General features: G+C 34.4%; 4 protein-coding genes across 5 annotated transcripts; 3 read left to right on the forward strand and 1 right to left on the reverse strand.

Moving 5' to 3' along the window:
• Positions 1-221: 221 nt before the first annotated feature.
• LOC136413492 (fumarylacetoacetate hydrolase domain-containing protein 2) lies at positions 222-1,899 on the forward strand. The gene is made up of 4 exons (XM_066397077.1): positions 222-967; positions 1,051-1,267; positions 1,329-1,657; positions 1,706-1,899. Exons 1-4 carry the CDS (start codon positions 687-689, stop codon positions 1,857-1,859), a joined length of 981 nt encoding a protein of 326 aa, XP_066253174.1. The 5' UTR covers positions 222-686; the 3' UTR covers positions 1,860-1,899.
• Positions 1,900-3,468: 1,569 nt separating this feature from the next.
• On the forward strand, positions 3,469-6,332 carry Slbp (Stem-loop binding protein). Of its 2 annotated transcripts, XM_066396863.1 has the most exons (5): positions 3,524-3,661; positions 3,929-3,958; positions 4,021-4,572; positions 4,823-4,957; positions 5,763-6,332. In XM_066396863.1, exons 2-5 carry the CDS (start codon positions 3,939-3,941, stop codon positions 5,911-5,913), a joined length of 858 nt encoding a protein of 285 aa, XP_066252960.1. In that variant the 5' UTR covers positions 3,524-3,661; positions 3,929-3,938; the 3' UTR covers positions 5,914-6,332. The 2 variants fall into 2 exon arrangements, with proteins under 2 accessions (XP_066252959.1, XP_066252960.1); XM_066396862.1 differs by having other exon boundaries at positions 3,469-3,661; positions 3,929-4,572.
• Positions 6,333-7,119: 787 nt separating this feature from the next.
• On the reverse strand, positions 7,120-14,578 carry LOC136413353 (4-hydroxybutyrate coenzyme A transferase). Its single transcript, XM_066396861.1, has 8 exons — positions 14,178-14,578; positions 10,669-10,831; positions 10,252-10,390; positions 9,916-10,006; positions 9,670-9,858; positions 9,075-9,323; positions 8,784-9,017; positions 7,120-8,054 (listed from the first exon to the last, which is right to left on the reverse strand). Exons 1-8 carry the CDS (start codon positions 14,350-14,352, stop codon positions 7,870-7,872), a joined length of 1,425 nt encoding a protein of 474 aa, XP_066252958.1. The 5' UTR covers positions 14,353-14,578; the 3' UTR covers positions 7,120-7,869.
• Positions 14,579-15,550: 972 nt separating this feature from the next.
• Positions 15,551-18,781, forward strand: Vha55 (V-type proton ATPase subunit Vha55). The gene is made up of 6 exons (XM_066396860.1): positions 15,551-15,782; positions 16,013-16,300; positions 16,959-17,464; positions 17,520-17,715; positions 17,769-17,911; positions 17,966-18,781. The coding sequence occupies exons 1-6, from the start codon at positions 15,704-15,706 to the stop codon at positions 18,230-18,232; spliced, it is 1,479 nt and encodes a 492-aa protein (XP_066252957.1). The 5' UTR covers positions 15,551-15,703; the 3' UTR covers positions 18,233-18,781.
• The last annotated feature ends 108 nt before the right edge of the window (positions 18,782-18,889 follow it).

Consider the following 18,889-nt stretch of genomic DNA (forward strand, 5'->3'; position numbering starts at 1 on the left):
CGAAGAAAAAACAGCCAGAAATCGAGACGCTAACGGAGAGCAACACGAATAATCAATAAAAAATCAGACTTGCGTAAAATCTGCGTGGTCGGCAATATGTTTATCATTTACATGCTATATTAAATCTATTTATCAGGTTTTCGTCCCAAATCTGTATTTATATTTTCGGTTAAAAACATATAGGAATTCCATCAGTGACTTAGAAGTACATGTGTAAAATATAAAATCGAGACTATTTAAAATCCACTGTCTATGCACAAATCATTTAATAATTAAATTCCGTCTCATTCATGGATTCAGCACAAAAGCTCACCGGTTGGGGGGCCATTTACATCAGTTCGGACCCTCATTGAGAATCGGTTTTCATTCAGTTTCGACGATACAGCTTTTACCTGCGGACGCCGTGGCTAAAGATTCTTTACACAGGCTTAATCAATTTTGAATATCTGTAGATTGTGAAGACGTGCACGTTTTTATCAAAATTAGGCAACAGGTTGATAAATTAATCGAGATTCGCACGCGAACAGCAGTAACTCCTATAAAATTGTCCTTGGTTGCAGTACCGCTGCCGCGTCGGATTTTATTATTATTATACAACTAGAACCCAATCAAGTACCCCACCATAAACTTATCGCTAATTGCAACACCTACATTATATTCTTGAGTGTTTTTAAGTTGATGTTAATATGAACCCGAATTTGACGAGTATTACTGTGAATCTAAGCAGAAAGCTTTTTAAACAGGACATTGTATCAAATTTGCGATCCATTAGACGTTTCTCCGTATCAAGCACGTGCAACATGAGGTACGTGCAATATAGGAACAAGAATGGCGGCCAGCAATACTTGGGCGCTCAACTTTCCATTGGAGGGGACATCATTGATATTAGTTCCGTGGACTCCACTATCCCCAACAATTTGGTGGATTTTCTGAATCTGGGCCAATCGACCTATGAAAAGGCTAGAAGGTAAGAAGATTAAGGTTTGATGCTTTGTCTCAAACAATTCTAAAGGGCCATATCTCAGACACCTATATTCCTTCGATTTTTAGAATAATCGCTAATAGCAAATCAGTCACCTCAATATCAGATGCAATCCTCCTTTCTCCAGTTACCAACAGTGACAAAGTTGTCTGCGTTGGTCTCAACTACACTGGACATTGCGATGAACAAAATATGCCTTACCCCAAAGAACCCATGTTTTTCAGCAAGTTTTCCTCAGTTGTAGTAGGACCCAACGACAATGTTATAATTCCACCAATTACAAATGTATGGTGACATTTTGGTGAACGCATCACATCGTTAAATACTATATGATCATAATTTTTAGCAAGTGGATTGGGAGGTCGAATTAGCAGTAGTCATAGGCAGACAAGCAAAAGCAATTAGACCAGACCAAGCCCAAGAATACATTTTCGGATACACAGTGGCTCAAGACATAAGCGCCAGAGATTGGCAGAAGAGTAGGAACAACGGTCAATTTTTACTGGGAAAATCTATGGACACATTTTGTCCATTGGGGCCCGCCATCGTTACCAAAACCAAACTTGACCCCAGTAAATTAGCAATCAAAAGTTGGGTGAATGGCGTGTTAAAGCAGAGCGGAAATACTTCAGAGCTCATTTTTAAAATCGATTTTTTGGTCTCTTATTTATCTCAGTAAGTTTTAATAATGATGCATTTTTTTGTTTTAATTTTATATTTCAGGATTGTGACTCTGTATCCCGGTGATGTTATCTTGACGGGAACCCCTGCGGGTGTTGGTATGCACAGAAAACCTGCAGAATACTTAAAACCGGGAGACGTTTTGGAGAGCGAAATTGAGGGTATTGGGAGACTCAGAAATGTTATTAGTTCCTAATAAAATCTGCCTTATACATAATTATACTTATGTATGTATATTTTTTCCAACTTTAAAATAGAAAAAGCAATGTTAATAATAAAAATACAATTTATTTTATAATAAAATGACTCATTGAACATTCTATTATTACGACCAGGTAGCAACGTCCAATTCCTACAACATCAAAATACAAAACGCCAACTCGCTCATTCTATTTTAAACGGCCCTTAGTTTATGAGCCCCAAATCTGCCACGAATTTATTAATAATTGTATTATCCAACTTTCGAATTACTCTACCACCAAGAGGAATGTTTTGCCTTTACAGAGTGGAGTGTCTAGATCTGGTACTGTAACTTGAGGACGAATGAACGAACGATAACGAGATAAATTCAATAAATATATATTTTTTTAATTTTTCTTTTTAATATGGTTTTACATGTGTAGGACAATTATATTGGGTATGAGAGAAAGTAAGTTCCGTTTGTTTGGTAAAAACAAATATATGTACATTATTCAAAGTATGCTCCATTTGAAGCTATAGCCTTTGCCCACTTTTCAGGTAATTTGTGAATTCCATCCCTGAAGAAGTGAAGGAGGCGATTTAATTAATAAGCCAATTTTTGATGTCTTCCTAAGAACGGAACCGTTCTCCACTAAAGACTGACTGCATCGATCGAAACAAATAGTAATCTGAAGGAGCAATGTCGGGTGAATATTACTATGATTATGATTTCTTTAAATTATAAAAATATAATAAAACTTCCCGCAAATGGCGCTTACTAGGTACAAAACTAACCATTTTTAATCGAAGAAATATTAAATGTTTGTCGGATTTATAGGTGTTTGCGTTTACCGATGGTATTTGGAGTAACACGGCGTGTTGTAGGTGCTAACGGGGTAATCTATTTTTCCTTTACAAGTTGAACACGCTGAAGGGACCAGTATTCTAACCCGGCAAGGATACTAGTCCTAGATATAAAATACGTGCTGATACTGCTCGACTATCTTTATTTACACAAAACTATTGCTACGTTTATTATCACAGCCTGTATGTACTATACTGAGGGTGATAATCGTGGTACGTTATCTTGAGAAAACTAAGAGCAAAAATAAAATAAGAGTAAGAGAGCTTTTAAGGGTCGTTTTGAGTTTATATAACTAACAAACCCTTTCGCTATTTCCGCCCCTGCTACTCGTCAACTGTCATTCCTGTGAGTGTCACTTGTCGATGCAGGTTCTCGGAGTGAACTACTCTCGAGTGTATAATGCACCACATGTTTTAATACTTTCATTGAATGACAGATAGGTGCAATTTGACATTAACATTAAGATCTTTCAAATATATATTAAGCCGGTTCACGCGTAATATATACAGTACGCGTTAGGCCCTCTATTAGAAAATGGAACTTAATTTTTTCTCACACCCAATATATTCTTGACGAGTAGTAATCAAAACACATCTATTCTTATATCTGGAAAATGCCCCTCAAATGAACATTTTCAAATTACAGATGACATTCATGTTGTCAATCAATCTTTTCCCGCCTTTCCAAAAATTAACCTAGAAACGATTTCTGTTTGTTTGCGTTTGCTTGATTTAACTTTTTATGCATATGATTTCATCTTTTTTCCTTAAATATTCATCTAGAAGTAATATAAATGGATTTTGTGACGCGAGTGGCTTCAGGTTGTTGTGATTTTCCAGAAAAGGAACGATTATCCGCAAGTTTGTAATCAATCTCAACATTAGGAGAGAATGGATTCTGTACACAAATTAACTATGAATACTTCTTTGAAAAACGCCAGAATATTCGACGACGTACGTATTAAACTATTAACAAATTCACATCCTAAGGTTGATCGTATATTCACATGAGTAAGAGCTTGGATAAACTCTACTTGCCCTTAGTACCACATAAAAAAATGGCACCCATCATAACCATATACATTACCTTCATTCCTCCTAACAGGTACATTTCTCTTGTAATTCAACTTTAACTACTATTACAAGGTCGCATTATCTTTAATAAACTTTACACAATTTTAACAATAACTTGAGGACTTCTTTTAATTTCAAATCATTTAGGACGAATGGGATGACAGTGGAGATGTTCCTGTAAGGAAAAACAAACAAGTGTCTGGAGATTTGGACACAGAACATAACTCATCTTTTAATAGTTCTTCCCTACTACTAAACAGCATCAAAGAAGAACCAGATTCAGATAATTTCTTTACTAAAGAGTTAAAACATCAGATTAAACAAGAAACAGATTGTGAAATCTTTTTGCCAAAGCGAGAGATTAAAGAAAACAATAATAGTAGCTCAGAGGATGAATTCAAAAGCTATGAAACAGACTGTAATATCAAATCTGAGCAATCATCACCTGCATCTGTTCAAAGTACTATGCCACATACACCTCCACCTCCAGTAATAAGTGGTGAAGGTTCAATTGATAGGATGTTTGATGACTCTCCCTACAATAGGGAATTATTTGAAAGTTGCAAAATTAAAGATGTGACTCCTATAAAAGTTGAAAATGATGGGACAAGTGGGGATAACTTTTATAGTAACCAATCCTGGAGTTCAATGAGAAGTGCAAAACGCACAGTTTTCACCAGGCCATCACCATATAAAACTAGTGATGGTGAGAGAGGGGGCAAAAGAATTTCTGCCTTGAAACGACTAGGACCTAAAGTAGACAGACAAGAAAAAAATGATATTAGTGGAATGTAAGTAGGAGTGAATATTTTTTTCATTAATTTAAGTTATACAAAATAAATACTACTTCATAATATCATGCAATTTTAGCTTTAAAATTTAAAGGGGTATTGACATGGTTTGCTATTTGTTGATTATCACATAACCTTAAATAAACTAGTAAATAGTTTCACTTTATGTTAGCATTGCTATTGTCTATTATAAGTTAAAATTATTACAATCTTATTGTATATTACATAAGCGCTTCTTGTTGCCTTGTAGACAAAAAAAAATGCCAAGGCAATGTAGCAGCTCTGAAATGGAATCAGACCCTATTGTGCTTCAAAGAAGACAAAAGCAAATTGAATATGGAAAAAATACTATTGGCTATGATAACTTTACAAAAATGGTCCCCAGGTAAGCCCTTATTCTTATTATATTTTTTTATTTTTGGAAGTCACACCGATAGTAATTTAGTTTTTCAATATCACAAAATCACTTTTGAGTGATATAATTTGTGGCAACTTAAAATCATCATACAAAAAGTATGCTTTATATTGCTACGAACTTTGTTTGGTATTAAAATATTTTTCATCTCAACTGTTTTCTCCTTATTCACACTTATACCACTTCCTCGATAGCCAAATTCTATAAATCAACTATCAACTGCTAATCCCATTGATATAATGTCAAAATTTAACATATCCTAAGTTCTCAATAATATACTGATCTTATCCTCAATCTGAATAATGTCAGGTTTATATACCCCATCATGCATAAGAATTGGATACAAAATTGAAGATATGAAGTTCCTATGTCATATGTTATGTACATTCCATGTACTGTATAAAAACTAACAGCTATTGCCATAAAACCAATTTTCTATGTTAGGATATGTATTATGCAGTATAAAGCCAGCAATAAGGTCGTGAAATTCAAGGTTCCTTAATTTACAGACTTTTATTATCCTGACATCTTTTTATAAATTATGGAGTACAACTGTGTAGTATGAACCAGTTACTGAATGAAATATTCCAAAGTATTGTGTCATTGGAAATGAAGTATTTAGAGAAAAGAGTTCAGAATATTTATGTATCTGAGAACTTTTAAGTATTTAATCAGCAAATAACATGGGTCTTTTTAAAGGTGTTTTTGATCAAATTTATACATATAGAAAAGGGAGTAGGTATGATTCCTGAAAACACAATAATTGGTTTTTCAGATCTGAGCGAAAACTTGATGATCCAAAAACTCCTCCTAAATATGGCAAATATTCAAGAAGAGCGTGGGAAGGATTAATTAAACAATGGAGGATTAAACTCCACAAATATGATCCTCCGGAAACCAAATACGACCCTTCAGAAACCTCTTAATTGAAAAAATATTATAACCTCTACTTAGAATTTTACGTTTTTATTGCCGCGTATTATTACGAAGAATGAGAGATAGAGTTTCTATTGAAGTGTCAACGCTTACAATAAGCAGTCATTTTTGATATCCATCGTGACGATTTGCTGAGCTACTTGGTAGATACTTGAATACTGTTGATTACAGTATTTCTTAATTTAATGGGAATATTGAATTAATAAAAAGTGAGAATTGAATAGGTTTTAAGTTATTTTACCTGAAGTTAATTTGACTAATGTTTATTTTAATCAAAGTATGTGAATTGACTAGGTAAGAGTGAAAACTTTCATATGAATCACAATGTTCAGTATGTAGAATTGAGTTTTAATTTTTAATATATTTTAATGTCAACGAAATATTATTAAATTATGTAATGAGTGGCAGAGCTGATTTTTTAGTTGAGCTTCTAAGCTAAAAATAACTACATCTCTTCATTAGACTTCAAAGTAGCTATTTCTATTTACTAATGGCGAATTCGAGCATCCAAAAAGTGCGCACTCAGTCCAGCAATATTATCGCCAAAACTTCCTGTGGCTTCACTTAAGCATTTTGTCCTGAAAGAATCAAATGCTTCAATGAAGCAAAACAAAACTAAAATCCTTGAAATATTTGCTGTATTCACTGTGTTTGAAAAACGTATCAACATATTCAGCACAACAGAAAAAATAAAAATAAGGAAATTCTTTTGAGCAATCATCTACCGAGCGCTTATCATTTGTCTTCGGATAGTTTGGCGATTTCAGTTTTTTTTGGTCCCATTCATTATTAAATTTAAAGGTACACACCTTTAATTCAAATAATCTGTAATTAATTCAGTGAGTTAACGAATGTCGAATTGAATATTGACTTCGTTCAATGACTGTATGGTTAAGTGGAAGGTATCGATTGAGGCTTTTGTGTTGAATCTGCCTTCGATGGCGGTAAAAGTAAAAGACAGTGAAAAAATACGGCCGTATTGTTACACTTGGTACGCACTAGTGAGGAAACTCCGAACTAGCTCTAATTCTGTGTAAACTACAATGTGGAACTTTTCTTTGTATAGGAGTATAATCTCCTGTGATAAACATTACAGTTTGTGAAATCTCTGTGACTTCCGAAAAAAAAAATGTTAAAATTAGTGACAAGAGTTTAGTTAATTTGGTTGCGTTTTAGGCGATAAATAATAAAAATCATTCATTCTTTACAAATGTGTATTTTTAAAAACATAGAAATATGAGGCAATAACAAGGTTTGTACCACTTAACCTAAATATTTACAGGACGGCCGAAATAAGACGCCTCACGCTCCTATCTAGATATCTAACAGATTTTTGAAAAAAATGTTAAATACAAAAGTTCAGGTTTCGAAAATATTAAATACGAAAGTTAGTAGAGCTCATGTTAAAATTTACTTTTGCTTATAAATACGTTTATACAGGTTATTTCACAAAATTTTGCCATACAAAATTGACTTTTTTCTTTTTAAACTGTTGGTATTTTTAGAAAAATGACTACATTCATACATATGTCTTTTGGTAATTGAACATCAATTTGGAACAGATTTCTGTTTAAAATATAATATAAAAATTTAAAAAAATAACTTAAGCTTCACAACTTTCATATTTAGCATTTTGTTGAAAATTTGCTAGTTCTCCATTTAAGAGACCGGAGCATCCTATCTCCGTTATCTTGTACTCATTGCTTAAAAACATAAAACATTATTATTGTAATTCCCTATACAAATAAAATCAATCTCTCTAGCCCGGTTCATGATATAGTGTGGCTTAAATCTTATTTTAGAAGTTCTAACGTTTTTCGGTTTCAATGATTTCCCTACAATAACACAATATAATTAAAAACAGAAACGTTTGTGTGGTTGCCTATTTCTTTCGTTCATTATTACTGAATGACGGAGTTGAATTGTTATTGCAACTAATCGAAAAATTATGCTGAAGGCATGCATTTGAGGCGTTCAAAGGCCGCCTTTTCCAGAGCCTCTCTGTGATCTGGATGTGCAATTTGGATGAGAGCGTGCGCTCTTTGTCTCAGGCTTTTTCCAAACAAGTAGGCGATTCCATGCTCGGTTACTATATAGTGGGCGTGGGCTCTGGTCGTCACGACACCAGCTCCTGCAAATTAATATTACACGTATACTAATTTTCCCTCCATCCATAGATGGCATTATAAACATAGATCCTGAAAAGCTGCTGAAGATCTTTTTATTTTTTCAATAAAAAAAACTGTCATTTCTCAGCGAGAGAAGAATTATCAGTGTTTCACACATTTTACATATTCACAATTCATTCACTATAATTTCTGTTTTTAAATTAATTTTTTCCTAGGTTCTGAAGAGCCTATGCTGAATGTGTATCACTGCATGATGTCTTTGAAATGTTAACAAGGTATTTTATTTAAATTCTTTACAAAAGGCAAATATTATTGTCTCCTATCCCACCACTTCAACAATTCCTATGTGTGTGTAAAGCGTTATTTCCAAACAAAATAAAATAAAAACTTTTTATTTGACAATCTGACTTCGGAGTATTAGTCTATCTCATTTTCACTTTTTGCAAACCCAGTAAACAAGTAATCAAGTGCATGTTATCTGTATTCTGGGCTTCAACTTAAATGGGCATTTCCATTCAATTTGAAACTCTAAAATGCAAAGAAGTGCCCGAACTGCCTATTCCAAATTGGACAAAGATCCTATAACATAGGAAGAAGCGTTGGATAATTTTTAATAATGGAATGTATGTGGGATCAGAAATAAAACGGCAAATAATTTTCACCGTTAATAGAAATCAGCTTTTTTTTTTCGTATCTACTACATGATGGAAAGCTACACTAAAAAACCTTACCAGTTTTAATAGTAGGCACAATTTTGCTCACGCCTTTGTTTGTGGCGGAAGGTAAGGCAATAATGGGTTTTCCTTTACCATCGAAACCTTCGGCCGCACCCCTAATAAAGTCTACTTGGCCACCAAATCCAGAATACATCCGGGTTCCAATAGAATCAGATACAATTTGCCCGGTCAAATCAACTTCGATGCATGAATTGATAGCTGTCATTTTAGGATTTCTTGCAATAATACCTAAAATTATTTGTAAGGAATAGAATTCGAGAAAACACTTAATATCCATGAACTTACTCGTATTATTTACATAATCGACGACCAACATTTCAATGAAAGGATTATTGTCGACGAAATCGTATAAATCCTGAGTGCCAATCAAAAATGAACCGACGATTCTGCCCTTGTGGATAATCTTCCTGTTGTTGGTAATACATCCTCGATTTACCAAATCCACTACACCTGCGGCAAACATTTCTGAATGAATACCCAGGTCTTTGTGGTTCGTGAGTGCAGATAGAACTGCATCTGGAATGCTTCCGATACCTGAAAGAAAATTATTATTGTACGCACTGCAGATTTAAATCTATAGATACTATTCGTTTCATATTTCAATTTGTATGAATTCATCTAATTACAAAACGTTTTATACGAAAGCTAAAGATAGACCTTTGCCAAGTCTATGTTTTTGAATTTTATTGTAGGAACACAAGATGCTTCAAAATGTCGTAGGTATAAGATTCAAATATTACTATATTGGTGACTATAGCCGCAAATAATTTATGAACAACCCCAAAGTCCAAAACTACAGAAAATTTTGTATCATCATCATCAGTTATCTAGGTCCAATGAGGATAGCACAGTTATTGTACTATAGTAAATTTAACTATACCCATTTGTAAGGTAGCTCCATCATCTACGAGATTTTCAGCAATATGTTTTCCAATACTCGTTTCTACAGGAGTAGGCGGTTTGCCTCCGTGGATAGGTAAGGCGACATCCACTTTAACGGCATAGTCAATGTGGCTAATGTGAATGATTCCATCTCCAAAGGTTCGTGGAAGTTTGGGATTCACTTGAGCTACAGATACATTAACAAAAATTTCAATGTGTTCAATGTAAGCACATAACTTCTTACCAACTATAATTTTGGAGTGAGACATGCCCGCTCTCACACAATCAACACTGGTACCCAGACTGCAGTAGCCATGCTGGTCAGGTGGGGAAACCTACAAAGCACATCCTTCTCAAATTTAATGAATTATTGGGGTTACAGCGATATATTTACATACATGACACGTAATTTGTTTTAATGTTTTATTATTTTCTAGTTTTTATGTAGTAAGAGCATATTCCGCAATTCACTATAAACTTGTTCAATAGAACACTCATGTAAAATGACAGCTAAATTTTAAGAATTCAGCCTTGGTGTCTGATTACAATGATTTTATGAATGTCTCAAGTCTCTCCTTACTTGAATTACAGCAATATCCGGCTTTACGATGCCCTTATAAAACAAAGCAGGGATCTCTGAAAGGAAGATGGGGATAGCATCTCCCCTACCATCAGCGACAGCTTTCCTCACGTTGCCTCCCATGAAAAACGAGTTCGATCTAAAAAAAAATCCCCCTCGTACGTCAGAATATTCATTAGGGATAAAACGTGTCAATATTGAACTTTATTTTCCAAAAAACGGAATCCCGTAATCGGTACATCACATATATAAACAAGTGTGTCTGGCAGATAAGTTGTTTTCGAATGAGCTGCCAATAGAAATCCTTATTCTTGGCCAAAAAAACAATTTACCCTGGACTTTGAAAACTTAGATTCACCAATTTGAGAATCGGTGAATGACAAACTCAAGCGTCTGTGTGTTATGTAAGTGACGTACCTAAATATACCCTCACATGAAGGATCAGTGTAAGATGCCGGTCCTTCGGTATGCATGTGGCAAACAGTTACGTTCTTTAAGCCTTTCTTTTTGCCAACCTCAGTCATGGCAGTCAGAAGAGTCACAGGAGTCGCCGCGGCGCCCTGAGCAAATACGGTTTGGTCTGGAAAGAAGCGAAAAATTTACATGATTTATAAGGAATTTTCGGACAGAGGATAATGTAATCATATCCAGGTAGAGAAATCGGTAATTAAGCATTGAAGTTCTACCATGAATATATCTCAATAAATATATTGCCCCGACAAGTAGGAATGCAACGATAAGGATAGCAATTAAGCCCTCCAGATATTATTTCACGTATAATCAACAAGTTAAACAATGTAGCTGCCTCGCAATTGAAATTTAGCATGACGTTGAATGGAGAATAAATGATTTGTAAAGACGAAAATAGAAAACAGGACCGCTCATACAGGTTACACAACAGTAATTTTTGTGTTTCTATGAATGAGAATGATTGAAATTGTTGGGTTTGTTTAATTGCGATCAGCTGATCTAAGAAAATAAAACAGAAATAAAGTATCCAAATTTGTAAGGCTCATCTTAGGATAATTTCAAGGTATTTTTCTCCGTTGTTGAATTTTAAGATTAACATGCGCGTTGTACGAGTTACGAAGCACAAATATTGTAGGATTTTATTTATAGCTATCAGCAAATTTCGATTCACATTTTCAAAGAATTTATTTAATGAGTACGCATTTGAACTATCTGTGATGTAAGTAAAAATCTCTGTATCAAATTATTGATTAATGTTAGTACCAACTAATATCTAAACCATCAAAAACAATTAAAAAATACCAATCATATTACAAAGTCAGTTAAACTTATTTTGAAGAACAGATAATCTTTAAGGTAATCTTACAGTAACTTTACACCCCAATTTATTTCTTTACTTGCCAAAAACCTTGGCATATTAGATGTCTCCATGATCACATACTATTATATGTCAGTCCAGAGTTCACCTTTTAGCTTAACACTTTAAATCATTCAGCCATAATTTTTTGGCTTCTTTTTATTATATGTTATATATGTATATACAGGGGGTGACTTTAAAGGGTTTTTACTACGTTCTACCACAGTTTGCTAGGATTAAAACAAAACGTTTCAGCTATATTTGATTTAATTTAAAAGTTGACTGCAAGAGAGCTACAGGGTGGTAAAGTTCAAAATTAAAAAGAACTTTTAATCATAGCTTTTATACTAAACAATTTAAATGCACGAACTTAAGTTCCAGGGGAGTTATGAGGAGGGGAAACTTGCATACGCTAATCATTTTTTATGTTCATCGTAGAGTGTGCCACTTACGGTCTATGATCCTTGTTTCATTCATATTTTTTATCTATAATAGTAATCCACTTTTGAATAGAAAAACGTATTTATCTATTTATACCTTAATGTATGTCAGCGCTCTACCACACGATGCCGGCATTAAAATAAAACGATTTGGCCATATTTACCTTATGATTAATTCAGAAGTTAACAGTAGCAGAACTACAGGGTATCTAAGTTTAAAATTCCATTTTTAATGTTAGAAAGAAAAGGGAATTATTAAAGGAATGCTTGAATTTGCAGCCTATTTGTTTTTGTTCAAAAAGGAATCAGAAGATTGAGATTATCACCATATGTCCAACAACTTAATCACAGCGATTTGTTTTTATTAGTGCATTCTACTAAGTATAAATAACACGTGGTCATTGTATTCCCTAGATTAAAATGTGTAGATTATTCGTGTTTTTGGAAACTGATTTTTGAACTCTTACATACGTCCAGACCGATTTTAGATAAATTGGTTTGTTTATGTTGATGTTACATGTTTACATCCACAGGACCACGTGTAAACAAAACTTATAAGGACCAACAAAAAATATAAAATGTGGCAGAGTGTGGGGTCAAAAACATTTTTACACACTCATACACTGCAAACCTTAGAAAGTAAAATATGTGTGTGCAGTGAGACCTGAGAATGGCTTTATCCAGGTCTTTAATGTCATCATTTAATGTTATGTCTTCACAAAATAAACATACACATTTCTTTATCTAGGGGCAAGTAAATTGTTGATTTCAAACTGTTCTCTTGTCCTATATCATTTAAAATTAGGTATAAGGTGTTCTGGGAATTGTATACCCCTTTTTTGAGTTAGTCTCTATTTATTTCAAAAACAGAACATAACCATTTTGTATACTGATACATGTAGTTTCAAAATACTGTTAAAAAGGTGACTGAAAAAATATTAAAAGAACTACAATATAAAATTTCAAAATTTTGTAATGGAACACTCTGTATATTATTCTTGTATTAGCTTGATTTCTTCATGCTGGCTTAAAAAATATAGTTTTGTGCCACCTAACCAATTTCATTCACATTAGGATAAAATGTAATCCAAGACATATTCCATAATTTCAATACATAAAAAGTGTGAAATTGAAGTAAATTCTTTATCTTGCACATTATCCTTGTGGAACACCAATAATTTGTTTAAGTGAAAAGGCTAAGCTCTATATTTTTTAGATCAGTATGGAGAAGCCCATCTGATACAAGAATGATATACAAGATGTTTCAATACAAAATTTGAAATTTTATACCATGGTTCATCATCATCTTCTAACACACATCATCTTTTTAACAAAATGGTTACTTCAGTTTTTTTATTACATACAAGAAAACACGAAAAAGTGGGCTGTTCAGTTCTCACTGAATGACTGTGTATACACATGGTATGTTATGTATTTTTTATTAGGAAAATAGTTCTAATTTTGTGACATTCATATACCTAACTAATATAGTCAGAAATATGACTCCTCAAACTCATAAATTAGTGTTCCTACCATTTCATTGTAATTGTTCCTAAATAGACTTTAATTTGGAACTAACTAAAACTTCAATGAATGATTACAAGAATTGGTGAAAGCCAAATGGGAAAAACTCTTTAGAAAAATAGAAAATAAAGTATACCTATTACTCAAGTGTTAGCGTATACATGAGGGGCAGATCGCTGAGGTATTTTAGAATACAAAAACTTTATTAAAACTTTACTAAAACTCATTAGAGCTCTATTCCTCATTTGACCAGCAAACTTGGAGGTCATTTATAAACATGAGAACTTTACTAAATTTTATTTAATTGCCTCTAAATACATATATTACCAGCTGTTCAAAGTCCATCATATTGAAAGCAGAAAAAGTGATAAGTTTCAGTGCTGCTATCATGTAAAGAATTTTCCCAACATGTATAAAACAGACAACTGAACAAATTGAGAGATGAATAGGCCTTAAACTTGAGCCCTTAGCTTGACTTTAATGGAGAGATCAATTCATTACCCAACATGGATGTAAAGATGATTGATCAAAGTTCAGACTAATTATTACTGATAAACTTAACAGGATAAAGAATCTTCCACTATTTTATTTACAATATTGTTTAAAACTGGGAGAAAAAATTTAGGGATTCTTACTAGATTGTAAATCCTGAAAGGCTTCTTCAGCAGTACACCACTTCGGTTCTTTTCCCTTAATAGGCTGGGCTGGTTCGTTTACATAAGTGAAATAGGTTCTAGAAGTTGAGGCAATTTTAAGAGGCGAAAAGATGCCCCCGAACTTGCAAGACAAACCCCGAAGTGACACCGCCATTTTTTTTGCTCTAAGGGCTGAGACACCTAAATTTAGGACTCAATTTCGAAAATAGCGGAGCACTGCGCGTTAAGCTCGACCACCGGTTAAACAGAGACTGAGTTAAGCAGGCGCTGGCGGTTGGCGCTAGAGAAGTAGAAAGCGCGTAATCAAACCGAAAAAGATAAAAAAACTTGATAGCAGCTTTGAAATGGCAAAAATCAAAATTTTGTGTTTTGACGTTTATTAGACCTCCGTAAACTCAATAGTTCTAGCCATTCTTTGTTTCCAGCTTTGGATTTTTAGTGGAAAAGTGGAAATTACAGAGAATTTTAGCTAAAGCAGAGGGAATTTTCAATTTTGAGTTTCTTTATCTGCTATTGTTTGCTTTGACGTTAAATGTGGCCAGGGAATTGAGAGGTGCAAGCTAAAGGAAAACGCTCCATACGCGTTTTCCTTTCTTACATGGTCCTGGTTAAGGTTGACAGAAATTATAGAAGAATTTTGACAGCGGCCCAAATTGGTTTCAAAATGACGTAATGATGACGACATAACAAATTCGAAAGAAATTCCACTAGTAGTTCTGTTTTGATTTAGTAATCTTCTTTTTGATGTTTAGTATACAAAAGTTTTGATTAGTAACTTTAAGAACCTTGAAATGTGGAAAGTTTATTTAAAGTTATGAAATGTTTGGAAATGAAGTGAGGTTGGATCTTAAACTGTTAGATCAAATGAGGAAAAATACACTTTAGAATCGTTAAGTTCAAATTAGTGCTTAGCTCAATTTAAAATTTTTTTCGCACCACTTTCGACGTTGTCACATATCAACTTCATAGTGTGCTATTGCTCGTTCTTAATTTCAAACCTTATGATGACGTTATCTTATGTCAAGTGGTTTGTTTCGACAAGCAATCCATGAGAGTTTGAGGATTTTTACAAATTTATTATAATACTCATGCTTGAATCGTAACTGTTTTAAACCGTTGGAATTGAAGTCCTTGCAAGTCGGTCGTGGAAAATAAATTCTCCAACACCCAATTTGTAAAGAGTTTTCAAACCTATCTGATAATCATCGAACTACCAGCAAATTCCTTGTCTGAACAGTAAATCAAACAGTCAGAGTTTTGGATATTCTCTGTTCACTAAACGCGCAGGTCTCTGATCATTAGTCAATGTTGCTGACTGTTGCTAAAACATAACCCCTTCAAATCATATCACATGATAAACGTCAAGCACACGTCACGTGAAATCAACTCTTGGGTCGTTTAGCTAGCCCATTTTTCCCGTTTTCAGTCGAATTTCTTTCCTTACTAACGTATAATCAAGTTTTGTGAGTTTATTTTGCGCGACAGTTATAGGAAAAGGCATCAAGATGTCCTTAACAAAGCACCAAGCTGCCAGGGAACACGTTCTGGCTGTTTCCAGGGATTTTGTCTCGCAGCCAAGATTGAGTAAGTGCTCCAATGCACCAACCTCCCTTTATCCTCGATAAAACTTTCCTTGGATAAGTCCTATCAGCTGAATCTTACCCTTTTAATAACCCCGAGAATACCTTGGTTAACTCCCTAATTCAAGAAATTTTTCATAAACCAAACTAAATAATGAAGTCTTAATTAGTCATGTGACCATTCTTGTGACTGCCACTCCTTGCCCTAAAATATTCAAATTTTTCATTCTTCAGCGTACAAAACCGTCTCTGCGGTTAATGGACCTTTGGTCATTCTGGACGATGTCAAATTCCCTAAATTCTATGAAATAGTGGAGCTCAAATTGGCTGACGGGACCCTTAGATCCGGTCAAGTACTGGAAGTCAGCGGTTCTAAAGCTGTTGTACAAGTCTTTGAGGGAACATCTGGTATTGATGCCAAAAATACACTTTGTGAGTTCACAGGGGACATAATGAGGACACCTGTATCAGAAGATATGTTGGGGCGTGTGTTTAATGGATCAGGAAAACCTATTGATAAAGGTAAGTTTAGTGTTAGTTGGTTTTAAAAACATAGTTAATTTCTATAGTACTATTTTGTTTTTGTAGGTTTTTACATAATTCACTATTTTAATTAGTCTTTTGTTATTTCAAAGTCACCTGATTGTTGTTGGTGTTGCTAATTTAGTCAACTGATGCTGACATTGATCATTACTGATAATGCATTATTCCTTTAGACACACTATTCTATTTTGTTTTAAATCATGCATATAGTAAACCTGGTACAGAAAAAGGGGTGTTGTCTACAATTATGTGATGCTACTTTGAAAATACAATAGGTGAAAGCCTGGAAAAAACTATAAAACATTCAAATTTAAAATGATAGTTTGTCACTATTTGGAACCTAAAATAGTAAAATAGGCACAATTAAGTTACAGCCATAATTTAACAGAAAAAAAAAACAGAAAAGTTCGGCAAAAAACGAGTTTTTAAAAAATTTTCCTAACCTTTAGAAGAGTTGGAGAAATAGGGAAAAACGTTAAAAACATAAATTGAGAAAAAGTAGGAAAACATATTTCTAGGAGTGTTAAGGACATAATTTAGATACTGAATAGGAAAAAAGTTATATATACATATAATTATTTTCACAAAATAAGTGCATCAAACTACTTAACATCAAGTCACATTGTCTTTCCTTCAGGACCCCCAATTTTGGCCGAGGACTACTTGGACATCCAAGGTCAACCCATCAACCCCTGGTCTCGCATCTACCCAGAGGAAATGATCCAAACCGGTATTTCTGCCATCGACGTGATGAATTCCATTGCCCGTGGTCAAAAGATTCCCATTTTTTCGGCTGCTGGGTTGCCCCACAACGAAATCGCCGCTCAAATCTGTAGGCAAGCCGGTCTGGTAAATTTGCCCGGAAAATCCGTTCTTGATGACCACCAAGACAACTTTGCCATCGTGTTCGCCGCTATGGGTGTCAACATGGAAACTGCCCGATTCTTCAAGCAAGATTTCGAAGAGAATGGTTCCATGGAGAACGTCTGTTTGTTCTTGAATTTGGCCAACGATCCTACCATTGAAAGAATCATTACTCCGCGTTTGGCTTTGACCGCTGCCGAATTTTTGGCCTATCAATGCGAAAAGCACGTGTTGGTCATCTTAACCGATATGTCATCTTACGCAGAAGCTTTGCGTGAGGTAAAATGTTTGGGTCGTAACATGGGGAATTGGCAATGCAGGGATGAATTTGCAGGTGTCAGCTGCGAGAGAAGAAGTGCCTGGTCGTCGTGGTTTCCCTGGTTACATGTACACGGATTTAGCCAACATTTACGAGCGTGCTGGACGTGTTGAGGGCAGAAACGGATCGATTACTCAGATTCCCATTTTGACTATGCCCAACGACGATATTACCCATCCAATTCCTGATTTGACTGGTTATATTACTGAAGGTCAGATTTGATTTTGCCATCTTTCTTTTGTGTTTATGTAAGAATGTTTTTAGGGCAAATTTACGTCGACAGGCAGTTGCACAACAGGCAAATCTACCCACCAATAAACGTATTGCCTTCTCTGTCACGTTTGATGAAATCTGCCATTGGTGAAGGCATGACTAGGAAAGATCACTCTGATGTGTCCAACCAGCTGGTAAGTTTTAAATCTAAATCAGAGTTAAAATATTCATTTTTTGCTTTGTCTTAGTACGCTTGTTATGCTATTGGTAAAGACGTTCAAGCTATGAAGGCCGTAGTGGGTGAAGAAGCCTTGACCCCTGACGATCTTCTTTACCTAGAATTCTTGACGAAATTCGAAAAGAACTTCATTGCACAAGGAAATTACGAGAACAGGACTGTATTCGAATCGCTGGATATTGGGTGGCAACTGCTGCGTATCTTCCCCAAGGAAATGTTGAAGCGTATCCCCGCTGCCATTCTTGCAGAGTTCTACCCAAGAGATTCGCGTCATTAATTCTCCTCTATGCGTTGGTTTTGATTTGTAGGATGCGTTTATATCGAGGCTTAAAGTCTCCAATTGTATGAGATAACGTTAATAGGTAAATATATTTCTCACTCCCCTTTCTAGTACCCATTATACTTCATATCCTGTAACATAAGTCTTGTGCAATTCTCCGTTTTATTGTATTATACCTAAAGTTATTTCTGTTTTTAACCCAAACAAATTACATAATAGGTAATTAATGTCATTTTGTAGATATTATATTTCGATTCCACGTGGTTTTACCTAGGTATATGATATAAGCTGAAGTTTGTTATATTTGTTCTACTCATTATTATATTTTTTTGATCCCGAGCATGTTTTTTGGAAACATTCCACTAAGATTTAATTTTTGTTTCAGAGATATATATCTGGTATCGTTCAGTATTCCTATTGTAGAAACGTGAATTTTGCGTTATAAATTTCGGTGTTCAAAAAGAAGCCTATATCGTTGAGTAATTAATGTTGTTAAGTTAGCAAGAAACTGTAAAGATGATATTGTGAATAAAACAGTTAAGAAAAAATGGATTTTTGTTTATTTAGTTATTAAGTGGAAAAAAAGTAAAATAAGTATTACGTGTTTTTAGTAAATTACTCGTTCTTGAAGTAGAAAGTTACTTTTTGAACTTC

Source organism: Euwallacea similis, chromosome 14, assembly GCF_039881205.1.
Source record: "Euwallacea similis isolate ESF13 chromosome 14, ESF131.1, whole genome shotgun sequence".
Taxonomy (NCBI): domain Eukaryota; kingdom Metazoa; phylum Arthropoda; class Insecta; order Coleoptera; family Curculionidae; genus Euwallacea; species Euwallacea similis.

What these genes read in the sequence shown, in the direction of transcription:
- LOC136413492 (XM_066397077.1), top strand. Translation starts at nt 687, where the DNA reads ATGAACCCGAATTTGACGAGTATTACTGTGAATCTAAGCAGAAAGCTT. An exon ending in ACCTATGAAAAGGCTAGAAG is followed by an intron (nt 968 to 1,050) that starts GTAAGAAGATTA and finishes TTCGATTTTTAG; the next exon opens with AATAATCGCTAATAGCAAAT. An exon ending in TTGGTCTCTTATTTATCTCA is followed by an intron (nt 1,658 to 1,705) that starts GTAAGTTTTAAT and finishes TTTATATTTCAG; the next exon opens with GATTGTGACTCTGTATCCCG.
- Slbp (XM_066396862.1), top strand. Translation starts at nt 3,599, where the DNA reads ATGGATTCTGTACACAAATTAACTATGAATACTTCTTTGAAAAACGCC. An exon ending in AAAAATGATATTAGTGGAAT is followed by an intron (nt 4,573 to 4,822) that starts GTAAGTAGGAGT and finishes GTTGCCTTGTAG; the next exon opens with ACAAAAAAAAATGCCAAGGC. An exon ending in TTTACAAAAATGGTCCCCAG is followed by an intron (nt 4,958 to 5,762) that starts GTAAGCCCTTAT and finishes TTGGTTTTTCAG; the next exon opens with ATCTGAGCGAAAACTTGATG.
- LOC136413353 (XM_066396861.1), bottom strand. Translation starts at nt 14,352, where the DNA reads ATGGCGGTGTCACTTCGGGGTTTGTCTTGCAAGTTCGGGGGCATCTTT. An exon ending in TCACTCCAAAATTATAGTTG is followed by an intron (nt 9,859 to 9,915) that starts GTAAGAAGTTAT and finishes ATGTATCTGTAG; the next exon opens with CTCAAGTGAATCCCAAACTT. An exon ending in CGATTATGTAAATAATACGA is followed by an intron (nt 9,018 to 9,074) that starts GTAAGTTCATGG and finishes AAATAATTTTAG; the next exon opens with GTATTATTGCAAGAAATCCT.
- Vha55 (XM_066396860.1), top strand. Translation starts at nt 15,704, where the DNA reads ATGTCCTTAACAAAGCACCAAGCTGCCAGGGAACACGTTCTGGCTGTT. An exon ending in TGTCTCGCAGCCAAGATTGA is followed by an intron (nt 15,783 to 16,012) that starts GTAAGTGCTCCA and finishes TTCATTCTTCAG; the next exon opens with CGTACAAAACCGTCTCTGCG. An exon ending in ACGCAGAAGCTTTGCGTGAG is followed by an intron (nt 17,465 to 17,519) that starts GTAAAATGTTTG and finishes ATGAATTTGCAG; the next exon opens with GTGTCAGCTGCGAGAGAAGA.